The 19369-nt window shown below is 31.5% G+C and overlaps 3 protein-coding genes across 4 annotated transcripts; all 3 read left to right on the top strand.

Moving 5' to 3' along the window:
* Window positions 1–322: 322 nt before the first annotated feature.
* On the top strand, window positions 323–2141 carry LOC111007851 (protein RADIALIS-like 1). Its single transcript, XM_022280375.2, has 2 exons — window positions 323–670; window positions 1963–2141. Exon 1 carries the CDS (start codon window positions 418–420, stop codon window positions 646–648), a length of 231 nt encoding a protein of 76 aa, XP_022136067.1. The 5' UTR covers window positions 323–417; the 3' UTR covers window positions 649–670; window positions 1963–2141.
* Window positions 2142–5595: 3454 nt separating this feature from the next.
* Window positions 5596–7232, top strand: LOC111007855 (protein RADIALIS-like 1). Of its 2 annotated transcripts, XR_002601046.2 has the most exons (3): window positions 5596–6014; window positions 6121–6461; window positions 7009–7232. XR_002601046.2 is itself a non-coding variant. In XM_022280380.2 (2 exons), the coding sequence occupies exon 1, from the start codon at window positions 5747–5749 to the stop codon at window positions 6002–6004; it is 258 nt and encodes an 85-aa protein (XP_022136072.1). In that variant the 5' UTR covers window positions 5602–5746; the 3' UTR covers window positions 6005–6014; window positions 7009–7232. The 2 variants fall into 2 exon arrangements, 1 of the variants encoding a protein (XP_022136072.1); XM_022280380.2 differs by lacking the exon at window positions 6121–6461 and having other exon boundaries at window positions 5602–6014.
* Window positions 7233–13897: 6665 nt separating this feature from the next.
* Window positions 13898–15736, top strand: LOC111007619 (protein RADIALIS-like 1). Its single transcript, XM_022280036.2, has 2 exons — window positions 13898–14326; window positions 15535–15736. The coding sequence occupies exon 1, from the start codon at window positions 14061–14063 to the stop codon at window positions 14307–14309; it is 249 nt and encodes an 82-aa protein (XP_022135728.1). The 5' UTR covers window positions 13898–14060; the 3' UTR covers window positions 14310–14326; window positions 15535–15736.
* The last annotated feature ends 3633 nt before the right edge of the window (window positions 15737–19369 follow it).

The raw sequence follows: 19369 nt of genomic DNA, 5'->3' as shown, positions 1-19369 counted from the left end.
TGTATATTTTTCATAGATAGTATCTAGTATCTGGTTAAAAAAGAAAAACTATTGCTTCTATACTCGACCAATTACAATACCGAAACTTATTTGTTCAAAATTTGCCATCACTTTCGAGGAAGGTAAAAGAAAAACTCTTTGGAATTGGATCTTGATTCTCCCTCTCCAATTGTCATGTGTCTTTTGTTCTTTACCACATCTTGTGGTTTCTAAAGATTCAAATCATCAACATTCCCTTTCAAATGCAAAAGATTTCCCATTGCCCAATTGGCAATGCTACCCTCGGGCCTCCTCCTTATAAAGAGCACCCACAGCCTGCTCTTTGGCACATATCACTAAATATTTTCCTTGCAAACTCTGAGTTCTTTGAAGGCTTTCCTTTGTATTTGTCTTTATTTTTGACAATATTATCAATATATGGCTTCAATGTCTGCTCATGGGTCAGGTTCATGGACTGCAATGCAAAACAAAGCGTTTGAAAGGGCTTTGGCAGTGTATGATGAAGATACACCTCAGCGATGGTTGAATGTTGCAAAGGCAATTGGTGAAAAAACTGAAGAGGAAGTCAAGAGGCACTACCAACTTCTTGTGGAGGATGTCAAGCATATTGAGTTTGGTGAAGTTTCTTTCCCCTACAGGCGTATGTGACAATGGCCAATGACAAAAACAGGTAATATACTCAGGAGAATGCTATGGGCCCATTTTGCAACGTTTCCGTTATTCTGGTTAATTTAAATTTTTTTTGGATACATGTGTTTTAACTCGCTGAGCTATGTTCTGGTTGGCTCCAGTTTATATTTTTAACGAAGAAAAATTGAATTGCATGCAACCACCATAGATTCAAGAATGACAAAACAATGTTTTCATTCATGTTTTGGAACAAGTTTGAAGTGGGAATAAGAACAAGAATTTTGTTTTTGTTGTTCATAAAATTTCTATACAATTTTGAGACTATTTCTAAAAAAATGAGAAACACAAGAAATACAAATAGTTGTCAAACGATTATATTTCTTGAAATGGTCGGTATCTTTTTGGAAAAAAAAAAGAATTTAGGATTCTTAATAAATTTGGAAACGAAAAATAAAAAATAGAAACGTTACTAAACAGACTCTCTGTATTACTTAAAATTTAGTTTCTATTTGATTTTTAAGTTCTAAAATCAAGACCCGTCAAAGTTTGAGTATAACTTTTAGTTTAGTCCTGAAATTTTAAAAGTTACCTATCTGATCCTTGGGTCCATGAGGCTTCAAGAGAAGAAATGATGAGTATTTAGACAATCTATTATATGAGAAAAGTTGGACTTGGGAAACAAGAAATGGGATCTTGTTCTGTGGAGATAAAACCTAGCCAACCATTGGCTCTTAATTCTCTAGCCAACAAGCTGACGACTTTATATACAACTTGTATTTATATGAGCAGAGGAGTGTCATTATCAATGAATAGAGACCCCTTAGGATATCAAAGTTTCTAATTGTTCCTCCACACTCCTCTTTCAAATTACGATATTTCTACAGTGCTTTCATGTAGCCTCCCTTTTGTATGTTCCTCACGTACTTCTTAATTAATTATCTGGTATCTTAAAAAAAAAATGAATAAAGACCCTTTTGGGAATGGAATCTGTAAACTTATGACTATATGTTTCAAGAAAAAACAAAAGCGGTAGTCTCCAAAGGACAATTTGGGTGGACTTAGGGCTTCAAAAAATATTTTTAAAGTCTTGGATTCAAACCACATGGAACGTAACTTCAATCAAACAATGACTATTTGTATATGTACGGTATGGACCCTATGCCTACTAGGGGCTTAAAAAGGAAAAAGGAAAAACAAAAGCTGCATGAATTGCCTCAGAATTTGGCTCTGGCTCTTATTGTTCATGTTAGTAAACATTACTTTCATTTTTATTCAGCAATATTATATATATCATCACCCAATATTTTCCTCTTCTTCCTTTGTTTTTCTCAGGATGAGAAACATGAAGATCCACTGAGCGAGCTCAGCTCATGCAGTATTGGAATAATAAAAAGAAGAAAATAACCATTTTGCTTGCTTTTGTGTGCCCCTTTAAGTTTTAAATGTAATTGTAATAAAAGAAATAAAAAAAATTATTGCTATGTTATTTTCCATAAGCAGCATCATCTTCAGATTTACAACATGTGAGGTACCGTTGAACTATACTCTTTTAGCCCCATCTTCAATTTTGTTACTTAGAAAAGTTTGCCAATGAATAGTGCATTAAATACATTCAATTGTCTATTAAATCAAAATCATTAACGTTACGAATTTTTGGAATTGGAGATGTGTTTTGTATATTAACTCCTATCCATGAATAAGATTAAATTCCAACACGAACACATCTTAGTGGTAATAATATTACTCTTTTCATTGAAATTGGAATTTCAAATCCCCACATGCTAGCCTTTGTTGTGTTGCAAAAGGTTAATAATTATGTACAAGGCATAAAAACAAATTGTAACTATGAGATTATAATCAGTAAAATATTTCAGTAGCAGATTTAATACGCTGTACTCTCCTTGAGCTACGACACTTTATTTTTGGAAGGTTGAAATCCTTCTTACTCAAAAAAAAAAAAAAAAACCCCCTCCAAGATTGCTAGCAATTTCCTTCCATTCAATGCCTAATATTTTATATCTCTTTAACCAGGCTAATTTTTCTCTTTTTCTCCCTTCAATTTTGTTTTTTGTTTTTTGTTTTTTTTGAAAAGCCCCCTTCGATTTTGTTACTCTTCCTTTTCTACGAGTAGTTAAGACATTTTATTTAAGAATGGTAAGTTAAAATCCTTGCCTAGTATTTAATTTTATGATGTGATCTTCTTTGGGCTCGGGTCGATATTCGTCGTGGTAGTAATGTTCGGAGCCCGACTACCAACTCGAGGTACCGATCTGGACTCATGACAAAGGTACCCCAAGTATCTCCACAATGGTATGATGTTGTTCGCTTTGGGCATAATCCTCACGACTTTACTTTTAGTTTCATCCAAAAGACCTCATACCAATGAAGATAATTGTCCTTTCTTATATATTATCCATGCTCATTCCCTTCCATAGTTAATGTGAGACTTTGTTTGCATTCACTTTACAAACACAACACACGTATGTGAGCACAATACGAGAAAATGAAAAGTCAAAGATAAGCCACCATCTTCCAAGTTGAAGTAAATATTATATTCGAGGACCACACTCTATATACTACTTTGAAATGGAGGGTGAAAAATTGAGGATCTCAAAGATTCAATGCCATTTGAAGGAGATTCCTTGCAAAAGTTTATTTGATATAATTTTCAACCAAGGCTGTGGCTTCCCAATCCATCCTTATAAAAATGACTCTCATTCATTCTCCAAGCAAATTTCATTATCATAACATGACGTTAGTTGTCGTTGTCTTCTAATTTGATAGTCTTCTTGTTCTTCTTTGATGATGTTCATCTTGATAAGGAATATTTTTTAAGTCATAAAGAAAGTTCAAAGCGAATAATCGATACTTCATGGATATAAGTAGACCTATAAATTAGCTTCGGGACGACATTAAATTAAAATAGCAGCTTCTTCTTGATCCAAAAACATCTCCTTTTTTTTTTAATATAAATTATGACATCTTTACCATTTCTCTTAATTGGAGAGTTTTCTCCTCCTTTGAGGTATGTTTCTCATATTCCTTGTTCAATGAATTGGTGCCTTTTTTCCCCAAAAAAAAAAAAATAGTTTCAAAGTAAAGTCGTAAATAACTAATTTGGTCTTGGTTAAACCTCCCGAATGGTCCTTTTCAACTGTTTTTTACCTACTAAAAATTCACTCATTTTTCCATATTTTCTATCTCAGCCTTCTTAAACTTCATTTAAAGTCACCTAACACACAAACCAAATAACAAAATATTAAACTGTTGCCATGTAAATAGAAAGTGTATCATGCAGTCAACACAGTAACGACACAAACAATATGTGAGATTTGACCAAACCATAAGAATCAAATTGAATCCGGTAAAATTGAACAAAATTGAAACTAAATAAAATTGGTAATTTAAACCCTATATTTTCTCTCAATAGAAGGTAGGAGTGAAAATTTTGAACCAAAAAGTGGGTTAATTATTATGTCCCAAAAAAGGCCAATTCACAAGTAATCTGTGATTTCATTTGACTTAATTAGTGTAGTTGTTGGAATGATTTTTTTTTCAAGTAGCTTTTCATTCAACTTTTTGTATACTTTAATTTGAAGCAATTCATTTTAATAATATCTATATATATATTTCGATTCAACAAGTCATAGTTGTAAGACTCTCCGACTTGAATCGATCAACACATGCTCTAATCGTTTTAACTACTTAAACAATAACTATGGTGGCTACCTACTTAAGGATTTAATATCCTATGAGCTTTCTTGATAACCAAATGTAGTAAGGTCAAACAGTTGTTCCGTAAGATTAGTCGAGATGTCTGTAAGCTGATCCAGACACTCATAGATATGAAAAAATAAAATAAAAATAATACCATATATGCCCAACAAATATTTTAAAATCTATATGGTGAAGTAATTAGACTAATTAAAGTGTGACAAAGATATTCCCCATTGGCTTGGGGACTGCTCTAAGGGCCAAGTTGCAGCAGTAAAGCAATGGCAGAACTTTTGTGAACCTGATGCCTTTGTTTGCCCAAGGCTAGCTAGGTCTATATATATTCCAATAGATATTTAGTCTAAGCCTATGCTTCATGAAGGAAGTTGTCCTTTTCTTTTCCAAAAGGGTAGAGAATATAATGTGAATATGATTTAATTCTCCCAATCATTATATAATGCAAAAAGTTTCCTTGAATATAAATTAATAAGTTGTTTTCAAATGAAGCAAAAGTATACAAACCTTTATGAAGGACTATATTAATGTTGTAAAAGAAAGGAAAATATACTAGCATTGCCATGAGTATCCCATTCTCAAATATATCATATCAAAACTGCACTGCTTCTCTTATCGGTTTTCAAAATCCCGCTTCTTATGTAATTATGATATCTCTACCATTTTTCTGAACTGGAGAGCTTTTTTATAGTCTCCTCGTATATGTTTCTCACATCTTTCTACATAGATTTTGTAGTTATAGGGTTGAACATCTACCATTTAGAGAATGATAGAGACTCTTATCTTTAAGCATCTCATTCTGGCTGAAATTCTTAATGACGACACAGATACCCTACTGGTGGACCTCTATCTTTTGTACGCTTCACTTTTTCAATTCTATTTCCTATATTTATCAAATAAAAGCAAAACAAAACAAAATATATTTCATGATAACTTTAAGATGAATTTGACTATGTTATAATTTCTAATCATATTTTTTTCTTCAAAAGATCATTATAGTACAATTACAAGACCAAAACCCATTTGTTCAAAAATTCCATTTTCTTTTTAAGGAAGAAAAAGGAAAGCTCTTTGGAAGATACTGATTCCCCATCTCCAATTGTTGTCTTTGTCCTTATATACTAAAAATCTTGTGGTTTGTAAGGACACAAATCATTAAAATTCCCCTCCACATGCAAAAGAATTCCCTTTGCCCAATTGGCAATACCTCTAGCCTCCTCCTTATAAAGGGCATTCACTGCCTGTTCTTTGGCACATATCATTCTTTTCCTTGCAAAATTTGAGATCTTTTTATTAACCCATTTCTTTTCTCTCCACTTCAAACCCATTGAAGCTTTCTTTTGTATTGTCTTTGAGCTAATCTCCTTGTCAAACTTTAGCATTATCAATGGCTTCAATGTCTGCTCATGGGTCGGATGGTGCATGGAGTGCAATGCAAAACAAGGCATTTGAAAGGGCTTTGGCAGTGTATGATGAAGACACACCTCAACGATGGCTGAATGTTGCAAACGCCATTGGTGGCAAAACTGAAGAGGAAGTCAAGAGGCACTACCAGCTTCTTGTAGAGGATGTCAAGCATATTGAATCTGGTGAAGTTCCTTTCCCGTACCGGAGCTCCGGTGGATGCTATGATAATGACCGATGACGAAAAAGAGGTAATATATGTAGTAGTTTCTATTTGATCATTGAAATTAAAAAGAAAATGATGGTTTTAGTCTCTGGGATATGTAAAATGTCATTTTTTTTTCCTTTTTTTTGAAGCTCTCTCTACTTGAAGTATGAGGTATCAAAAGAAGCAATGATGAGTATTTAGACAATCTATAAATAAAGAAAAGTTGATATTGCGAAAGAAGAAATGGAGTCTTATTATATGGAGAAACCCTAGCCAATGACTTTATACACAACTTAATTCTCTAGCCACCATTGGCGCATACCCTAGGTAGAGGGACAAAAAACTAAAGGGCCGCCGACTTGTGAGTAATAAAAAAAAATATCTTTATATACAACTTGTGTATTTATATGAACAGAGAGAAATGTTCATATAGCGAACCCTTGGGGTTGGATTCTTGATGGCTACATGGTTCAAGTAAAAAACAAAAACGGTAAGTGTTGCCTTAGAATTTGGCTCTTCCGATCCAACAAAAGTACATATTTTTTTACGGGTTAAAATACTTTTTGTTCCTATAATTTTATCTTTGGTTGATTTTAGTATAAATACTTTTAAAATGTTTATTTTGGTCTTTGCATACTTTTAAAAAACGACCATTCTGATCCCTATTTTTTCACAATTTGAACACAAATTCTATACCTAACAGAAGCCCTTTAATATAAAGTTATAATTACATTTCAATAAATATATTGAGTGTAGTGTTGGGTTGAAATTATAATAAAAAAAAATGAGATTAAAAATAAAATTAAGAGATCAAAATTTTTAAAATACAAGAACCAAAATAAACATTTTGAAAGTGCACGGACAAAAATGAACTAAAGTTAAAAGTAAAATAACCAAAATGAATCAAAGCTTACCTGAACCAAAATATTATATCTTTAAAAATTTGTCTCTTATTCTTATTAAACATTCCTTTTATTTTTACTCAGCAATATTATATCATAACCCAATATTTTCTTCTTCCTTTTTGTTTTTCTCAGGATGAAAAACATGAAATATCCATTGAGCTGCTCATGCAGTATTGGAAGAATAAAAGAAGAAAACAACCATTTTGCTTGCTTTTGTGTGTCCATTTAAATTTAATTGTAATATCAAAAGGAATAAAAGATTTCTTGCTGTTTTATTTTCCAAAATTAGTAGCACCCATCTTCAATTTTGTTCCTTTTAAAAGTTTGCCAATGAATAATGCATTAAATACATTCAATTATCTATTAAATAAATAAAAAAAGGTCAAAATCCCCAGATTGCTTGCACTTTCCTTTCATTAAGTGCCTAATATATTTGTGTGTCCTAATTAGGCTTACTATTGGGTTACCGTCCTCTTCCAACATGAATATTATTCAAAGGGTTGAGACATTTTTATTTTTGTTTTTTTAAGTTATAGGTTTTAAATTCTAACCTTAATATTTTAAAATGTCTTAATATAGTAATTGGTTGGTCAATTTATGAATTATGCATGGTCTATATATTGAGAGATTTGTCTTGTATTCCATGTATATTTAATCAAATGGGAATCGAGGTCACACTCTTACAAGTCTAACGTAACTCAAGGGCGGAATAAAGAAGAAAGAAGTTGCCTCTATTTGTTCATCGTTAGTTTTAAAAAACTATATAAAAATATTAAAAATTTTAAAGTTCTTCCTTTCAAAATTTAAAAGATCACACATATACAAAATTTAAAGGTAAATTTTACCTCCCCCTTTGAAAATTTTTGTTTTGTCCTTAGTCTAATATACTAACAAAGCCATGTTGCATGTATTTTAATTTGTTTAAACGTTGCACTAACTGTAATGTTATATGTCACCCAAGAACTCTCTATTTGGTTAGGGAGATATTGCTTTTAATTCAAAATATAATCGCCATCTTAAAGATAAACGCTCAGTTATATCCTATGTGTATTTGAATGGAAAGAACAAAACAACCACATTTTTAAAGACGGCTGCAAACCCTAAAAGATCGAAGAGATATTCTTTGGAGTATCTTTGGAACATTTGGATGGAGCGCAACAATCGCATCTTCTCAGATTCATCAAGATCTTGTGCACACCTTTGAGATGATTCCAAGATTCTAGTCTTATCTTGGTCATCAAAATCATCTCTCTTTTGTAATTACGATATAGCTACCATTTCTCTCAATTGGAGTGTTTCCGTTTGAACCTCCTTTTTGTATGTTCTTTATATACTTGTCTTAATGAATGGTATATCTCTTTTTTTTTAAAAAAAGAAGACAGCTGCAAATCCGTCAATCTTCTTTGAGATGATATTAGAATTACCGATTCCTATTGGACATTTGAGTCATCTTTATGACATTACGTCGATCTCGTTGATGTTTAAAAGTCTCTCTTGAATATGTTTCTCACGTACTCTTCAACAATAGTCTCTTCATCCGGAAAAAGAACTCTCATTTTGTCACAAATATTCTTCAAACAAAGGAACAAAACTTCCAATACGACTGATCTCTTGACTCGGAAAATCAGATGGTCTTAACTTTAAAGGCTAATTGATCAACAAATCATTCTAGATGCTGAAAATGAAGATGGCTTAATCAACCGCGGTGATATATCGTTGTATTGCTAGAATTGCACTTATCAGAACAGACCCATGATTTAGGATTAACCCAAATCATGTTTATAAGTTCACTCCAAAAGGCTTTAGCTTATAAAATCTCTTCTCAAGAGATGATAATCTTTTTCCACGTGGGACAACTTATGGCTAAAGAATTATTTTACAATGATTCCCAACACTCCAGACTAGTGTTAGAGAATTTAACCACTTTATATACAAGAGAAAACTGAATTTAAGGAAAATGGGTTTCTAATTCTTTAGATAACCTTTGTGTCTTGGTCGATAATAGTTTATGATTTGAAATGGAAGTCATTATGTTAAAGGGAAATATTCACAAGCTTGAGATTATATTTGCCTTTGGAATAAATTCCTAGGTGGTTATCAAACGGTCCCTTAGACATCAAATATAGAATCAACTTCTTAATTCTTAACCTTAAGTTATGCAAACATGGTCTATTAACCTCGTACCATTTTACGTCAAATAAAGTTACTCAATTCGTAAAATGAATCATCTTTTTTGGGAGCTCCCATAGTTGGCTACATTTGTAATCATTGTTTTTTTAAATTTTAAACTAATCTAAAAGATTTCTTTTTTTTTTTTGACTTCAACTAATCTAAAAGAATTACCACGTATGTGAACATAATATGAGAGATGAAAGTCAAAGATGAGCCATCATCTTCCAACTTAAAGTTAATATTCCGACGGCAACACTTCTATAAGTTTACTTTAAAATGGAGGGTGGAATTGGGGATCTTAAAGATTCTAAGCATTAATAGGAGGGGGTGTGTCTAAGGCCTTAGCCATCAATGTCATTTGGAAGGAGATTCCTTGCAAAAGTTTATTATTTATGATGTAAATTTCAATTAAGGGTGGTTTAGAGAAATGCACTCCAATTTAAGGAAATGTTAATCTATAGTATATATAAAAGACAAGATCTGGAGAAACTTTTTTTTTTTTTTTGTCGTTTTTATCCTTCATTTCTTATACTTTTGAATATTAAGTTGGAGACAAATTGGTCATTTTACATGAAACTATTGAATTTCTTATAATTATTATGAATAAATGTTTATTTGATATGCCCCATTTTGCCTTTTTTTGATTTTCTTTGATACTTTTGGTAAGAAGTTAATGTTTTTTTTAACTCCAAGTAAGATCGTGTTTAATATGCTAATAATAGCTGATTGCGGCGTTACAAATGGATGTGTGGAAGTTGAAAGGGTAAATTAATTGTACATAATTATAAATTTAAACATATGACATATTGTCATTCCCGAATCCTTTCATCTTCCTCTATACTTCCCTTTGGTTCTATACTTCTTCTATATAAATATTTGTCCTCTCCTTTCTCATGACAACAAAAGAATCAAGAGGTTGTAGATGAAACAGAAGGAAAATATTTCCAGTTCGTGTGAAAGTATGACGATTATTTTCCTTCTTTAGCAATGACAACTACAATGTACGTATGGATGACTGAGAGAAGAATTGATAGTGAAAAGAGATGTACTAAAGAAATTAATCCTCAATCACATCAAGGTGGGATCAGTGGCTGAGTCGATGGTAACAGTTAGCTTTTTCAGAATTTATCATTGTTCAAATTGAAACAAATTGTAGATTGCATTGTGTTGAGATGTCAATACGATAGAAAAAATTGTTCTCATGGTTGGATAATTGGGATAATTATGAGTTTTATTTTTATTTATTTATTTTTAGAAAGTAAAACTTTTGATTTATGTGTTATGCTCAGAAATATTTGTACAAAATTATAGCAAAAAAATAAATTTGTTATCCCCACCAACTTTATCAAATTGAACTAGAGAGAGTTTTTTTTAGGGTTTCCTTCTCATTATTGCCTTTATTTTTCACGGACGAATAAACAAATTTAGGAACTTAGCGTTAAAAAATTAACAAACTTAAAATGTAATACAATGATAATAATTAAGGAAAAGAAATAGCAAATTAAGAACATAGGTTGGTAATATAAAATGTGATCAAGAGCTTTCGAGAAAAAAGAAAAATGCACAAAATAAAACTTTTACGTTAATTTTATCCTTTCTATTTCAAAAATTTTCACTATTATTAGGGCAATTTTGATTTCTAAATACAAATCTCTCTCTAATCTATTGTCTATAGATGTGTCTCTCTCATCCAGGTTCCTCCAATTAATACACACCCTCTATATTATTTTGTCAATTATTTTTTTTCTCAAATTAATTTTTTCATTAATTATTGAATCATCAAAAGAACTATTAATTATTGAGTAAAAATAAAGAGTTAAGATAATATTAAAAATTAAGGTAGGGTAGGTCAAGTTTTGTCTCTTTGTTTCTATAATATTAATTGAAAAAATTATAGTTGTTTTTAATTATAATTAATAATAAAATTTCACATAATTAAAATGTGTAAAGTTTTATTTCTATAAATTAATTTAAAAAAAAGTTGATGTTTCGGAAAAAAAAAACATTAAAAAAAGTTATGGCTTATTTATAATTATATTTAATAAGTTGAAAAGTTGAAAAGTTTGGTAACTCTTTCTGTTTTTTTCATTCGAATGTTTCCTTATGTCTTGATTTTTTTTTTCATATTTTAGTTAGATTGTTTGAACCTTCAATTTTTAATTTTTCTTTTAATTATAATGCAACGTGAATAATTGTTACTTTTTATAGAAGACTTATTACATACAATAAGTAATTTATTAGAAAAAACTCAAAAATGACATATTTACTTTCTTTTCAATGACTCAAATAAGAAATCAACATAAAGTTTTATTTCTTTTAGAAATTGTTATTTTTATGAAAAAAATGGTGAAAATTTAAGAAATGTGTTAAATTATTTATTCTTTGTTGGTGTATTTCACTCATGAAAAATTTTTAAGTAACAATGTTTCTCAATTTTTTTAGTCAATAAATTTGGGTGGTGAGATTTACTACAACGTCATAAGTGGAGAATAATATGTTGGTGAGATAAAAACAATGAGAGAAAAAAGCCAAATTGAGTAAAATTTTTAATTGTTTAATTAATTTGTATACTTTTAAACTCTAAAATAAAACTATGAAATTTTTCGTGAATCACACGTGTTTCTGACTAGTAACGTCAAAAAAGGAAGGATTTTGATGAAATTGACTCTCGATCTTAACCGGATCCTCATTGATACCATATTAATATTCCTAGGATTTCATCTCAAAATCAATTGACAATGAGAGAGGTTATCTATGTTTATTATAAACCTTTATAAAGTCCACTTTCTCTTCAATGTGAGATCTTTAACAATATACCCAATAAATATTTTGGATTCCATATGTTGAAATAAATAGACTAAAGTGTGAGGACAAAGATATTCCCCATTGGATTTGGGGACTGCCCTAAGGCAAGTCGCAGCAGTAAATTAAAGCAATGGCAGGACAATAACCCTAACTTTTAAGGATCCCGATGCCTTTGTTTCCCCAAGCTAGGCCTATACAATATTCCAACAGATATTTAGTCTAACCCTTATACTTTATGAAGTTGTGCCCCTATCTTTTATAGGTAGAGAATATAATGTGAATGTGACTTAATTCTCCCAATCATATATGATGCAAAAAAGTTCTCTCGTATATAAATCAATTAATTTCTACTCAAATGGAGTAAAGTATACCACCTTTCGGATGAACTATTAATGTTTTTTTTAGTACAACAAATGAGGGTATGAAAGATTCAAACTCATAACCAGAAACGGATGTCAATTACTACTGAGCTAAGCTCATGTTGGTGAGCGACTATTAACATTACCAAGGAAGCAAAATACCATCTATTTTAATCATTAGCTAGTCTCTCTCCAGAATCTATTAATGTTTTAATTGTCAGGGATATAACTATATTTATCAAACACAAGGGTCCAATCTCATATCAAGTTTTGGTTCCAATAACAGTGAAATTAAATTAATCGAAACTTGCAACTTAACAAAATAGATAAAACTAAACCTAAAATTTCTGAGCAATAAGAGCGATGATAACTCAAGATAGTGAAGAGAGATAAAAAACAAGTTTATACGGATTTACCCAAAGTGAGCTACGTTCAGTTTTCTCTGCTCTACCATTGTAGATCTAACATGTCAAGAAAAAATAGTACAAGAGTTTGTAACCGCTCAAGAATGATTTCTCTTACTTTTCTCTCCACTCAAAGCTCACGAATCACTCCACAGAGCTCACAAAACTCTTAACAGTGAATGTTCACACATTCTCTCCTTTTTGCTGCACAAACGAAGCCCTCGCTACACCACACCCACTTAAAAAGAATTGCCAACCTTTTCCTTTAATATCAGTGTCGCTTACTTAATAAACACGGTCAAGAAAGGTCTTCGAAATTATGGCGATAGTACCCTGGCGCTATGAACAAAATTTGTCTTTCATTCCTTCGTGTTCTTTTTTAAAGGAAAAACTATTTCATTGAAAGGGTCTTTCCTTCGTCTTTTTAAATTGTTATATCACTGTACCCTTCCAAGTCAGTGCTATGGCGCTCCAAACTTTGAGTTACACCTCAAACCAATGTCATGACCTTCAATAACAGCTCGAAGGCCCTTTAGGCTCGAGGTTTCAAGCTCGTAGCATTTTTGGCTCAATATTCTCAAATGTAATTATTTTAAGAATGTTTGGAGTAGTAGTATTACCACGAGTATCCCATTTTCAAAAATATTTATTTGATCTTTGTGGTGGGAGAGAAGCATAGAAATTCTTATCTTTCAAGCATCTCATTCTAGTTGAAATTCTCAATAACTATAGATATGCCATTCCAATGGACCTCTATCTTTTGTATGCTTCATCTTTTTCAATTCTCTATTCTACATTTATTAAATAAAAAAAACTAAATCTTCATTTCATGGATAACTGAAACTTGGGATGAATTTGCTAAATGTTCTTGTTGGATTTGTGAGTGGCTAGGGAAGAACATGATCCATATGGTATATAAATAAAGACAATTATCTCCATTGGTATGAGACGTTTTGGGTGAAATCAAAAGCAAACCCGTGAAGATTCTAAAACGGACAATATCATATATACCATTGTAGAGATATTTGGAGAACCGTTGTCCTTAACCCTTCTAATTTCTAATCATATATTTTTCTTCAAAACATCATTATATTATAATACAACTACAAGACCCAAGGTCATTTGGTCAAAATTTTCCTATTATTTTTAGGAAGAAAAAGGAAAACGCTTCGAAGATACTAATTCCCATCTCCAATTGTGTTGTCTTTTGTCCCTATATATACTACAACTTGTGGTTTAAAAACACAAAATCATTAAAATTCCCTTCCAAATGCCAAAGAATTCCCTTTGCCAATTGGCAATATCCCCTCTGAGCTCCTCCCTATAAATACCTTTCATGAGTTCTCTTTATTAACCCATTTCTTTTCTCTCCACTTCAAACCCATTGAAGCTTTCTTTTGTGTTTTCTCTGAGCTAATTTCATTGTCAAATTTTATCATTACCAATGGCTTCAATGTCTGCTTATGAGTCTGGTACATGGACTGCAAAGCAAAACAAGGCGTTTGAAAAGGCTTTGGCAGTATATGATCAAGACACGCCTAATCGATGGGTGAATGTTGCAAAGGCCATTGGTGATAAAACTGAAGAGGAAGTGAAGAGGCACTATCAGCGTCTTGTGGAGGATGTCAAGCATATTGAATCTGGTGATGTTCCTTTCCCCTATCGAACTTCTCGAGGTGCTCGTGACACTTGACGAATGATGAAAAAGAGGTAATATATATGTTAAGGATAACGGTACCTCAAGTACCTCGAGTATCTTCATAATTGTATGATATTGTCCGTTTTGGATATATCTCTCACTACTTTGTTTTTGGTTTCATTCAAAACGTCTCATAATAATTGTCTTCTTTTATATATCATGGATCATTCTCTTCCCTAACCAATGTGAGACTTTATAGTTTTTCCTTTTTTTTTATATGGTTTTTGGCGGTAATAAAGTAAAGTATGAACTTGTGTAACTTATTTCACTCAATCAAGAATAAAAATTTATAAAAGAACACACCTTTATAGTGCGAGTCAAGTTTAATTAATTTATGTAGCGAACATAATTATAGTTCAACTTCTCATATTTCTTTAATAATATTTAATTTTTGTAGCGAACATAATTATAGTTCAACTTCTCATATTTCTTTAATAATATTGGAGGTTCGAGTCCTATGACCTATTGTTGAACTAAAAAAGAAAGGTCTATTTTTATGTCTCTCACAATAATAACTCTCATTTAGCTAAAGAAGATTTGAAATACTTAAATTAGTTAACCCTTTTATTTTTGCAACCATCTTAATTTGGACGTTATGATATCTCTTTCATTTCGCTTAATTGAAGTACTTTTTACATGGCCTCTTTTGATATGTTTCTTGCATACTTTAATGAAATGGTTCCGATATCTCTTAAAAAAACAAACCATTTGATGTGGTACAAATTAAAGTTGTAGCTTATATTCAAGAACATCCGTACTTTACCTCCTACTTGGCCCTATTTTCAACTGATTAGGTGATTTAGAATTAAATGATGATGGGTATTAATTAATTAATCACGTATATTAAGAAAGAAAATATGGTCCTTGGGGAAACAATTGAACAATGCAGTCTTATTCTATGGGAGAAACCCTACCTAATCATCGGTTCATAATCTCTACCGAGCTTGTTCTCTGGTAAATGACGTAGTAGGAAGTGCTTGGAACCTTAAGACCTCAAGTTCAAGCCACACGTTAGTCACATTATTGCTCAATCTACGCAACGAGCCCTAGATCTATCTACCGGCGAAAACCACACGACATCGATTCTAAAAAATAAAAAAAAACAAAAAAAAATATATAGCCAGCTTGTATTTAACATGTTTTAAGAAAAATACTAACTCATAAGCATTAATTGAGTTTGAATTTAACCCAATATTTCTTGTTCTTTTGGTTTTCCCAGGATGAAAAGTATGAAGCTCCATTAATATTTGCCAGCTCGTGCAGTAGTGGAGGAATAAAAGAAGAAAGAGCCATTTTCTTGCTGTTGTTTCCCATTTAAATGCTATTATTGCAATACTTTTTTAAAAAATATCACCCATCTACAGTTTTGTCCTTTGAATATTTAACCTATTGAATAAAACTATCAATCTTATAATTTTTGAGATTGGAGAAGTCTTTATGTAAATTTTATATCATTGAGAAATCTCGCTATAATAATTCCTATCCATGAATTACGGTTTTAATAAGTATGACAACTGGAGTGCTTCCGTTTGAGCCTCTTTTTGTAATTACGGTATCAAAATCATCTCTCTTTTTGTAATTATGATATTGCTACCATTTCTACCATTTCTCTCAACTGGAGTGCTTTCGTTTGAGCCTCCTTTTTGTATGTTCCTTACGTACCCGTCTTAATGGATGATCTCTTTCAAAAAAGTAAAAAATAAAATAACAAGTATAGCGACATAATATTGGTCTTTGTCACTACTGCTAGGTCCCATAGCAGAAACATTGGCACAATGCAGTTGGTGCTATTCTTTGAAATATTTGACATGAGAGGATTAATTGCTCCATTATGGATAGATCCAGATCTTTACTCATCTTCGGGGAGATATATTAAAGTCTCAATCTCCTCTGGGTCTTCTAAATCTTATGCTTATGTATCTACCATCTCGCTAAACTGGAGTGATTTCATTTAGTTTTCTTCCTTTTGGGTATGTTTTGTGATATGCTCCTTAACCAGGATTTTTTATTTATTTATTTAAGATGTACGAGGTCCTATAACCATTGTTCAAATTCGTATTGATAAATTATTAAATTTATTGATTTGGTGATGTTTAACCATTTCGACTCTCAAAGTTGGCCTTTTTTTTTGGTTGTTGTTATTAATTCTTTAAAAAATAACCATACATGTGAACAGAATATGAGCAAATGAAAGTAAATGTTCAAAGTCTTGAAAGGACACTCCTTACAAAAGTTGATTTTAGTGATTTTTCAACTTAATTATAATTCCCCACTCAATTCATCCTAAAATTGACTATCTAATTCATTCATCTTTAATGAATCTTATTACTAACATATCGTATCAGTATTCATATTCTTCTTCCTTTTTAGCCATCTTCTTCAAGATATTAAATTCTAATTTTTCTTTTCTTTTTTCATACGGGAAGATTAAAACACATAACATGATTCATTTCTAAACCTTCTATCATTAATTAACACGAAAGCTCATTTTCTCCTTCAAAATAGAAGGAAAATTTCAATACAAGGGTGGTATATGTAATATGTAGTAGAACAAATTTGACTATTAATGACGCTATAAAAAAGAGTAAGAAACAATGATGGTCAAGGAAAAAAAGACGTGGATATTAAAAAAAAATTAAGAAACAATCTCGGTCGGTGACCATTTGGTATCACTTCACAAGAAAACGATTTTATTTTGGTTAATTAGAGCTCATTTGGTAATGTTCTGCTTTTTTATTTTTCGTTTCCAGTTTTATTAAAAAACATAAACATTTACAAATATGAAAGTTCCAACGCCCCTTGGCTTCATATAATCAAATTTTTGGGTCAACTTTTTCGGCATACGAAACCGAAAGATTGGAAACGGGAAGGATCTTTATTTTTGGTATCACAAATTGGACTGCAACGTGGTTGGGCCAATTCACCAAGTGGGGCTTTCTCTGTACAAGACATGAAAATTCTCCTTCTTGATCGGTCTCCTTTTGCTTCCTCCGTTTTTTTTAGAACTTTTGGCACTTTCTTTTCTCGAAGAACTGTAAATTTTTTATCTGGTGTCTCCTTCACCGTGGCCTCAACATAGCAGAAAAGCCTAAACATGGCTCTTTGCCCACACAGATATGACCTTTACTATCAAAGTGGAGAATCTGTAGACCAACTTTTTCTTCATTCCCCATTTACATATTCTCTCCGGTACCATCTCTTCCATACCTTTGAAATACAAACCTCCTTTCCCAGATTTATAGATCCCTTTATTAAGGAGTATCTCACTTGGCCTCTCAACACCAAACGCCATATCCTCTGGAGCAATGCACTTAAATCGCTTCTATGGAACATTTGGCTGGAACGCAACAATCGTCACTTTTTGAGGCTTCTAGGTACCGCGTATCTCTCTGGGATATCATTATCAGTGCCTCTACTGGGTCATCCAAGTCCATACTCTTTTGTAATTATTCTATATTTACCATTTATCTCAACTGGATTGCGGTTATATAGGTTTATTATTTGTATAGGTATGTTTCTGACATATTTTTAACGAAATGATATATATATTTTCTTCAAAAAAGAGAAAGAAATATAAGTATTTGACAGCCATTTATGATTCTTGTTTCTCATTTTTACAAATATTCACAAAAGTATTGTTTAGAAATTTTGGAAATAACAAAAAAACAAGTTTTTTTTTCTTATTTCCAATTTATTACAACATAATAAAAATTTTGTTTTATCATTTTTAAATCCATGGTTGTTATGAGGCCATGCAATTATACTTTTCTTTTTTAAAAATGAAAGGAAAAAAATCAAGAAATGAAAAACATTAACAAATGAACGCTTAGTGTAGTTGTTGGAATAATAATTCTCTTTTACAAAGTAGCTTCATTTTCACTAGAATCATATATTTTATGAGACTTTTCAGCTTGATTTAAACAATCGAAATTATACACGTCTTTAAAGTTTGTAACCCCTATTATTAACTTCTTTTTAAATCTAGAATATAATTCTTCAGCTTTTTACTCCTATGATATAAGGCATCTGTGCCCGTCTAAGGCCTAGATTTTTTTTTTTTTTTTTACGGGAGAAATAACCCACTTATATTATAAACTTGAGTTTTTGGTATTAAACTCACCCAAAACAGAAATTTGAATACAGACTTCATGGTAGATGATACCACAAGACACGGGGTCTTGTAACCTTATTATCGCTCCAAGTACTGAATATGTATGCTCCCAATAAGTATTTTATTTTATTTTTTATTCTAAGTGAAATGAATGCAACAATATTCCCATAGACTTTGGGGATTGCCCTAGTTCAAGTTGCAGCATAAAGCCATGCAGGAGAACCGACCAGCTCGCTTTTTTGATCCCGATGCCATTGTTTTCTAGCTTTGTCCCAACACCATATATTCCAATGGATATTTGGAGTAGCTTATATGATCTCATCAAGTTGTGTTGTGTGTTGTTTTATTTTCCAGCTTGGTATAGAGAGAATATATATATAATGTGAATGAGATGAATTCTTCCAATCATTATATCTAATGCAGAAGTTTCCTTCCAATACATCAATATATATTCTTCTGATATTGAATGAAATTAAACAACCCTATACTATAGAACGACTATATTATTACTATTATTTTATAACAGAAGTAAAATAAGGGGGTTTTTTTTTTTAATAATCTCACTGGTGTTGATCTAAATATAGAAAGTTGAACTTTCTTGCTAATCACTCTAACTCATCTATCTCACGGTTAAAGATCCTACGTTGAAAGATAAAAAACCTAATAAGGATTTATAATATAAGTGAGTTATGTTGGGTATTTTTCAGTGAAAAACCCAACTTTAAGGCCCATGGGCCATTAATGTTTTAGGGTTATATATATATATAGAGGGAAAATCTATGCAGATCGAGGAGAGAAAAATAGAAAAGAAAAAGGAAAAGAAATTCAATTCCGTACAGTGACGTTTTTTGCACGATCGGAGGTCGATCCGTAGTCCGATTGAGGTGAAATTTTGACAGTGTGTTCGTAACACGAGGGTTTGAATGGGCAAAATATAGCATTA

The sequence above is a fragment of the Momordica charantia genome (assembly GCF_013281855.1).
Source record: "Momordica charantia cultivar OHB3-1 chromosome 4 unlocalized genomic scaffold, Mcharantia_2.0 BLBB01000004.1, whole genome shotgun sequence".
NCBI lineage: Eukaryota > Viridiplantae > Streptophyta > Magnoliopsida > Cucurbitales > Cucurbitaceae > Momordica > Momordica charantia.
The sequence above is the reverse complement of the archived record's forward strand: the minus strand, read 5'-3'. Positions and strand labels throughout refer to the sequence as shown.